This window comes from Salvelinus sp. IW2-2015, linkage group LG19 (assembly GCF_002910315.2).
Source record: "Salvelinus sp. IW2-2015 linkage group LG19, ASM291031v2, whole genome shotgun sequence".
NCBI lineage: Eukaryota > Metazoa > Chordata > Actinopteri > Salmoniformes > Salmonidae > Salvelinus > Salvelinus sp. IW2-2015.
This window is the reverse complement of record NC_036859.1, coordinates 1,741,602-1,750,538: the sequence shown is the minus strand read 5'-3', so window position 1 is coordinate 1,750,538 and position 8,937 is coordinate 1,741,602. Positions and strand designations below refer to the sequence as shown.

Sequence of the window (8,937 nt, the reverse complement as noted above, 5' to 3'; positions counted from 1 at the left end):
ATGGGACTTTAAGGGATGTTAGGACAAAGAGGACAAAGAGCACCATCTGCTGGGTATAAGACAAACCGCTACAAAGTCAAGCAAGTTTTAGAGTGAATCTCAATTGTATTTCCTAGGGAGAATCTCAGTTGGTTTTGCTCCAGAGGCGGCGAGGAGAGGAAACGTGGAAACAAAAAAGAGACTCTTGCATGTCATCAGGCAAATTATGTTTACAGGGTTGGAATCCCAAAATAAACGTGTAACGTGTTAGCTAGTTGTGTGAGACATTTTATATCATTTGAAAAAAAAATGTGTGCATGCTTTTCTCTTCTGAGAAAAAACAACAGCTGATTCAAAAGGGATGTGGTGGATTTTACAACACTTCCGCGCTAGGTCCTGGTAGGATTATTTTGTGCATCCTCAGCTGAACTAGGTAATAGAGGAAGGAAGCATACTCAGTTTCACCTACTAACGAATTGATACTCTCCTCTACCACTCGACCACATCGGTTTCCGGGTCACAGAGCAGAGGACGACGGAAGAGTCGAGGACAGACTGTTTCCCCAATTGAGAATCTCCCCTAGATTCCTTGCGTCCTCTCTTCGTCTCTTTCTCAAAACACATTGGAGGATAAGGTCAGAGGGGAGGAACCACAGGTCTTCTCCTCAAATGTGATTTTGAAAAAGTGACGAGGGAGAATTTGAGTATTCAAGAAAATACAATTGACATTCACTCAAATGAATACAAACTAACATCTATTTTGGATTTTGGGATTTATTGTTGTTTATTTACTATTTATCACAAAGAAAGTCTTCGAAATGCAGACTAGAATTTCTGTATATAAACTGTACACAAAAGCAAGGCACTATACATTCAACATTCATCAAGTGTTTTTCACAAAGAATTCCATGCCTTTAAAAAATACAGCCGTTTGTCATTTCTCAGGTACCTGTAAAGGTTAGATGTCATTATGACAGCCCCAGGCAGGTACCATATTTGAGAACGCAAAACAAAAAAAGGTACATACTTGGCATGTTTACACCTTTTTGACAAGAAAAAAAAAACACTCCTACTGACAGATATTACACAGTACTTTCAAGTTGAATACGTTGTCTTTCTACCAGATTTTGTAATATATATTTTTTACATAAATACAAAATCTTCTAAATACTTCACAAACACACAAACACAACAGTTAAAACATCACACCCAGAGACCACATCAGTGTGTATGTCATTCATATGTCCATGGCATGAAACCCTCCATTGCCCTCCATTGTTCTTCTATCTGTTAAACCCTGATGAAGGCTACCGACCAATTTAAACACGTTGGTTTATTTTTAACAATAAACAAGCCTTTTTTTATCAACTTCCACTGTCCTCAAAGAGTTGCTGAATTTCCTCTTCACTTCATATGGCATGAGCGGTGTCATAATAAGTGGAGACTTGTCGTACAGTATGAAGCAGAGAGAGAAAAAGAGAGAGAGAGTGCAGGTCCTGCTTTGTACAGTACCTGATAAACCCACTCGCATACAATGTGCTAAGCAGAATTGTCATTTTCCTACATAGTTACATAACTGAAAGGTAAAAACAATATGCTACATGACACTAGCACACCTCAGCAGATCCTCTACCCCAGCCTCCTCTCCTGTGACACCCTGTGACCCCCCCCCCCCCCCCCCCCCTGTGCCCCACTCAGAGAAGCTGTCCCTGAGAGTGTGTTCAGCAGAGGAAACTAGTGAGGGGTGGATATCTCATAACAATGACTGGAATGAAGTGGATGGAATTGTATCAAACACTTGGAAACCATGAGTTTGATACGTTTCCATTGATTCCGTTCAACTGAAATGATGAGCCCATCCACTGATTGTTAAAGTACCACCAACCACTACTGGGGTTCGGTCACGCCGCTGGGAAGTGCTGAGGCGGGACAGCTTGGTGGCCTCCATCATGTCAACAGTCTCTGCGTCCTCTCTCTCCACAACCAACCTGATGAAGGCCCGGAGCCAGAAACGTTGGTTTTAACAATAAAGCAGCATTTGTATCAACTTCCACTGTCGTCCAAGACGTGCTGCGTTTAATCTCTCTCCACAATCATCATCAGCTTAACTTTACACTAAAACAGTCCTTTAGCTTTCTTTAAGTTCACTTGCTTCCACCCTGGTAATCCTTCGTACTCCTCTCTCTTCATGTCCAATGCTTTCTGCATGGGGGGGGGGGAGAGAAACAGCTCCAATTAATACACTGCTGGAGTGAGAGAGGAAGAAACTCACCAGGGGAGGTCAATATATAGTCACATTGGCCGAATTCAAAACAATGTCATGTCAAATAATGAACCATCATTGATTATCATGCTCTGGCCTCCGCAAAGTTCAAAGTCAAATACGTTACACACAGAAGAACACTCTTAGTAAAAAAAAAAAGGATCTATTAGAAGTTACTAAAAGGGTTCTTCGGCTGTCCCCACAGGAAAACCCTTTTAAGTTCTAGGTAGAACCCTTTTTAGTTCCAGCTAGATCCCATTTGGGTTCCATGCAAAACCCTCTCCACAGAGGGTTCTACATGGAATCGAAAAGAGTTCCACCTGGAACCAAAAAGGGTTCTCCTATGGGGATAACCAAAGAACCATTTTTTTCCAATACTGTAGTACACCGCCTGAGCCCATGCTACAAAGAGGTGAAGTGATCCACTGTGCTCCACCTTGCTGTGGAGAAAGAAAGAAAATACAGGTGGAGAAGGCAAGCAGGACAGCCCAGAGGAAGAGGGAACAAGCGTGGTCAGAGGTTATTACAGTGAGTGAAGATGCCGTGTGCTTGAAGACAAGTAGAATCACCAGTGCTCATTTATCATAGTCTGCGTGGTAAATAACTCACCTTACCTCAATCCCCTAGAACCCAGCCTGAAAGGTGAGAGGAGAAGTCAGCCTGGATTAAGAGTGTATTACAGCGCTATTAGACATCAACAGGGAGCTGAAAGTAATGACGGTAAGATAATCACAAATCACATCAGTAGGTGTCAACCATCTCAGAGTAGGAGTGCTGATCTAGGATCTCTGCCCATGTAATCGTATTCATTGGTGATCTAAAAGGCTAAACTGATCCTAGATCGCCACTCTGAAACGCTTTGATACATACAGCCCCTGGTATCTGTGCCATTGGCATGCTACAGACCAAAGACCAAGCATCTCTCCGGGCCCTCTCTCCTCATTGTAACCATGGTCACACTATTTGAGGAGGGGAGTTGACGCCCAAGGAGAGCGAGAACTCATTTCCTGAGTACACAGAGTGAGCTCCGACGCTGGAGCCACTCTGTCCTCCTCCAGTGTGTGTTGAATTCTGTAAATAGAGAAACACAAAACGGAGAGGGCCTCTCTCTTGTTGAATGGTGGGAGAGAAGAGGAGTGCAACCAGATTGAGGTAATGTGTGAAATGGAGGGTGACCTGACTGGGCCAGTCTGTCTCTCTCTCTCTACATCGCCAATGGCATCCTATTCCCTATATGGCGCACTACTTTTGGCCAGGGCTATGTCAAAAGTAGTGCACTGTAAAGGGAATAGGGTGCTATTTGGAATGCACCGCTGTCACTATCGGTACATGTACAGGACACAGTGTGACAGATACAGCTCTTATTCCGAGCCGCAGCCAGGAAGCAAGGTGCTGCTTCTCACATGTTCTGCTTTTGTGTTGAGCTTCTTATCTGTGGAAATCCCTTTGACCTTTTCATCCATCACACACAGAGGGGATCACACACGCCTCACACGAACGCACACACACACACACACACACACACACACACTCTGGTTTATGTTTAACATGGACATACTGCATGCATCAGATATGAACATGACTGCAATGCATTGATTTCAACAAAACAACATTTGGAAATATTTCCCAGACAAAGATTTAGCTTTTTAGTCCGGGACTAGGCCTAACCTTTGTCTGGGAAACCAGCCCATTCAGTCTTAAATCAAGGTTTACTTTTCTCACAGGGTGTGTTGGTGCTGAATGGTGTGGTCTGGCCACATTGTGTATTTAATGCAAACTGCAGCTGAACTTAAACTCACTTCAAAGTCCTGGTCTGATAGGTAGATCTCCAGGCGGAGGGGGTCGACGCCCCCAGGTAGGGGACGTGCCAGCAGCTCAGCCAGGGGATAGGTGTTCTGGCACAGCCTGGCCAGCACATCCTCCACCAAGATGATCTGGTTACACACCTCCGCCTCCTGACACACACACACACACACACACTGTTATGGTCCCAAGAAAAAGGACATAAGAGCACTGCACACGTGTGTTTGTGTAAGGTGTGTGTGTGTGTATGCCAGAGTATGTGTGTGTAATGTACAAGGGGGCTGTCAGATCCCTGTGCGTGGCGTATAACGCACCCTCTCAGTGATCTCTGCGATGTCCTCTCTGTGCTCCCAGCTGGGAAACATGTTGGTAAAGGTGAGAGGCTCCAGACCAGCATGGATCAGATACGACTTCTGAGGCTTCTTCTCATTCTTCTCTATAGGAGGAAGTCAACCCATTTAGGGTGCGGCCCCAATGGCACCCTATTCCCTATATAGTGTACTACTTTTGACCATAGCCCTGAGGACATCAAAACTAGGGCACTATTTACGGAATGGGATGCAATTTAGGACACACCTCAGTAACAAATCCTAACTAGAGAGACGTGCCCTTAGTGAAAAGCTTTGCACGTTAACAGTACAGTGAAACGAAATGGTCATGAAGGACAAACGCCACGTATGCCTCTCTTTAAATTTAACCAAGAGATACAAGAGGTCAGAGGCGGACGTCATATTTCAAGTGTAATATCACACTGATGTCAAACAGATGACATCGTCACAGTCTACCTTTGCAGTACCGCAGCACCGTTTCCATGGCGCACTTCCTGTCCATGTCCCATCGTATCCTGGCGGAGCCGGGGCTCTCGCTGTCCTGGGGCCACCAGCCCTGCCACAGGTACACCTCATGGAAGTTATCCACCAGGAACAGAGCTATACAGGAAGAGAAAGTCATTCTAGATCAGCTATTTCCAGTAGTAAGGCCACAGTGAGAGCAGAGGGACGGTTGGTTCCTCAAGATGAATGTGGACCTAACTTTACGGTACTACTGGTGGGAACAATTAAACAAACAGGCTCTGACATTTGATTGCAAGTAAATCAACCTTAAACAGACATAATCCCCTTCCAAGGCTTATACACGGTATTTGTGTTGTGTTGTACTGTATTGTATTGTAGGACTCACCCGGCTGGGAGGCTTGGTACAGATCCTCCTGAAGGAAGGGCAGAGAGCTGACCAGGTCTGGAACTCTGGAGGGGTGGTAGAACTCTGTGGCTACAAACTCCCCAGAAGAACTGCTCAGCTGGAACAGCCGAGGGGTGAAGTTAAATTTACCCGGATCTGAAACAAATGAATAATAATAGTAAGTCACAAGTATGATGAATAACTGGAGTGCTCTTATGAATGAGTAATTTCACTGCAATTGTGTGTGTGTGTGTGTGTGTGTAATAGTACTATACTGTACCTTGCAACATACAGTCGTAGGCCTTCCTGTCTTTCCTACCGACCGCATCCCAGAATCCAGTGGGCTCTGATCCCTCGTCACACTCGGTGATGGTCACCTTACTGCTGCTATGGAGCCCCGCCTCCAACGGACATCTAACAGACAACACATGGTTCATATCCTCCACTTACAATAAACAGGTTGTCCCCCAAACTGCACCCTATTCCCCATATAGTGTCCTTGGGGCCCTTGTCAAAGGAGYGCACTGTATTGGGCATAGGGTGCCATTTGGGACGCACACATCCCATATTACACATTTCATTATCCATTTCATGACTAGGGACGAGAGTTTTTTCCTGGTCAACTACTTGACACAGTAAATTATCAAGAAAAAGATTAGGCCCTGGTCAAAAGTAGTGCACTATTTTGGCAATATGGTGCCATTTGAGACGGGGACTCACTGTTCTTTTATCCTCTGCGCGGCGGTGAGGCCCACCAGGCGTGTGCGTTGCTGGGCCTTGCAGCCGTGCCACAGGTAAATGAGGGCCTTGTTCACATTCAGGAGGATCATGGAGCTCCTGGAGCGCAGGCTGCTGCAGTGACACACGACCTCCAGGAGGTGGCCCTCGACAGGGACGTCCCCTCGCACGCAGTACAGACGCCACTCAGCTGGAATACGTTTAGAAATAACAGTCAGGAGACCGCCCCTCTCACACAGTACAGACACCAATCAGCTGGTAACAGACGGACACGCACGGGTCAGTATGACACATACACTGGTACTACTGCTCCTGATCACAGACACACAGGTACACAGTCAGAAGCCCCTCAAACAAGGCACACATTCACAAATATGGTTGCACAATTCCTGTAACTTTCCAACCAGGATTTCTGGGAAACCTGGAAATTTGGGGAAAGTTACTGGAATTTTGTAACTCTTATTCACACAACAGCGCTCCTGATAATACAGTAGAGCCACATCTAACTGCTTAACCGACTCCTCTGAGGGCTATGACGTCATACTGCTAACCAGAAGAKATCCCTACTCTGTGTGTTCTCCTCTTCCTCCTCTCTCTTCCCACAGTGTATGATCATCCCCCCGTTGAAACACTGGAGGAAACAAGGGAGCTCCTTCCCCTGCTGTACCTGGACCTGTTGGGGGAGAGAGAGAGGGACAACGCTCACCCAGGTCATATGCATCTAGGGCTGCTCTCAGATCAGTGACAGTAGATACATGTATGCATGGATTTAGGCTCCATCCAAAATGACACCCTTTTCCCTATATAGTGCAGTACAAAAGTGYATTTTCTATATAGTGCTCTCTGGTCTGGTATGAAGGCTTAGTTTAAAAGGAGTGCAGTATATAGGGAATAGGGTGCYATTTGAGATGCACCCTTAGTATTTACAGGTTGACAGTACCTGTGCCCCTCTCTCCTCATCCAGCTCCACTGTCATCAGTGCTGACGTTCCTTTCTCGCTCACGGTGGAGTGCCGTCCCTGCCAGAAGAAGTAGCAGCACTTTTCTTTGCCAGGGCCCGCRCTCCTCAACTCCGGGTTCTGYCTCCTCCCAACTGCTGCGCTCACCATGTACTTCCACTTCACAACGTACGCGTCTCCCTCGTGGAACTGGCCTATACTCTGCTTGGGTAGCCGGCTGGAATAAGAAGTATATCGATTTGATTTGTATAGCATTTCTCCACTGTGCGTTGCACTTTTAAATAGTAAGGACCACAATGGAAATTGTGGTCGACTTTATTGTGCTTTTAATCCTAGATCATTTTAATGTATGTATTGTTGTACTCTAATGGCTGAGGTAGCTCTATACGTCATTTTAAAATATGTCAAATCAAATTCATTCATTTTTTGGGGGAAACTGACCTGTAGTCAAACTCCAGGATGTGCCAGACATCCACCGACACCGTGCTGATCTCTAGAGTCCTCATCCTGTCCTCTCCTTCTATAGAGCCGTGGCCTCGGCCCACGTTCATCCCGTCCAGCACAGTGCTGACTGCTGTCTGGAGTACAGGCAGCATCAATGCTGCATCATACGGCCTGCACTCCCGCCCTGGCATCTCCTGAGAGAGAGAGAGAGAGAGAGAGAGAGAGAGAGAGAGAGTGTCATTCAAAAAACTCTTGGGTCATGGGGTCTGATGAAAACAGATAGCGAAAGAAGTATGAACGAAGTATGAAAGGCAGAGAGAAAGAAGGGTAGAGAGAGAAAGAGAGAGAGAGAGACAAAGGGAGCGAGAAAGAGAAGGAGCGAGTCAGGAGGGACATACCTTCTGCTCACTGACTTGCTCATTGGTGTTCTTTGTTTGTGGTTTCTTCGTGTCTGCCCAGTCCAGGAACTTCTCTTTGAACAGGGTAGTCTCATTGTGTTCTGTCAGCCTGCCGAATATGGCCCAGTCAGGACGGCCCTGGCCCTTCCTGTAGACACACACAGAGAACAAGAGAGTGAGAGCACAGGCTTTAGCCTGTACACAGGCCTATACACCAACAAAATATCAGACAAACAGTCCCTGAGGTGATGATTTGAGTAAGTGGTGGAGTGAGTGAGTGAGTGAGTGAGTGAGTGAGTGAGTGAGTGTGATGAGAGAGAGAGACTGCGCGTGTGTGTTGGTTGCCTGCCTGGGTATGAGTGTATTGCATCCTCCAGGGTCCAGAGGGTTGATATCGCAGCAGGTGTAGTCAAAGGTTCCATTCCACARGTGTTTRGCCAGCTGGAAGGCTACTTTCCTCTGGGCCAGAGTCACCTCCTTACCATGCCACACATACACCTCACTGCCAAAGTCAAACACCAACACCTGCAGGGGGGCACAAAAAAAACAGTGTGCCAGTGTGGCATCAGAATGGGCACAGAGCGATGGCCATTCTGGTAAACATTTGGTTGCAATAATATGAAGTTCATTGACAGCAGAGGAGGCTGGTGGGAGGAGCTATAGGAGGACGGGCTCATTGTAATGGCTGGAATGGAATTAATGGAACGGTATCAAACTGCTTCCAACATACGGAAACCAGAGCCATATATTTAGAGAGTTAGGACCATAGAACTGGGAATTAATTCAATAGGATCTCCATGGTTAGGACCATAGATTAAGGAATTAGAAYACTAGAAGGGACATGAACCTTCTCATGATGGGATAAAGGGCAGCCATTTTGGTCAGGGAGTTGGTCAACCATGGTTTGCCAGTGTTGTGATAAGATAATGTATAAAATAATGAAGTTTAACCATTTATCTGCACGGTATGTTTGTTATCTAGCTAGCCAGCCAGTTTTAGAGGAAGGATTCCATTAACTAAAACAATGCAGACAATCCACAGCCACACACTGGCTGAAATCAGCTGGTGACGGGACTTAGACAAGTTGTAAATGCGTAGTATTTACTGAAATGATACTTGTATGATACTGAAATTGTATCATACAAGAGCACTCACGGTTTTCCAAGGGAACTAACA

General features: G+C 46.0%; 1 protein-coding gene across 1 annotated transcript in view; it reads right to left on the bottom strand.

Annotated features, from left to right (window-relative positions):
- Nucleotides 1-734: 734 nt before the first annotated feature.
- LOC111979532 (supervillin-like) overlaps nt 735-8,937 on the bottom strand; it is a 63,746-nt gene continuing 55,543 nt past the window's right edge. Inside the window, 12 exon segments of the mRNA XM_070449108.1 lie at nt 735-2,180; nt 4,041-4,196; nt 4,359-4,480; nt 4,830-4,973; nt 5,224-5,379; nt 5,504-5,637; nt 5,944-6,151; nt 6,529-6,634; nt 6,902-7,136; nt 7,361-7,557; nt 7,762-7,909; nt 8,111-8,286. Of these exon segments, the coding sequence (XP_070305209.1) occupies nt 2,094-2,180; nt 4,041-4,196; nt 4,359-4,480; nt 4,830-4,973; nt 5,224-5,379; nt 5,504-5,637; nt 5,944-6,151; nt 6,529-6,634; nt 6,902-7,136; nt 7,361-7,557; nt 7,762-7,909; nt 8,111-8,286 (1,869 nt within the window). The 3' untranslated portion in view covers nt 735-2,093.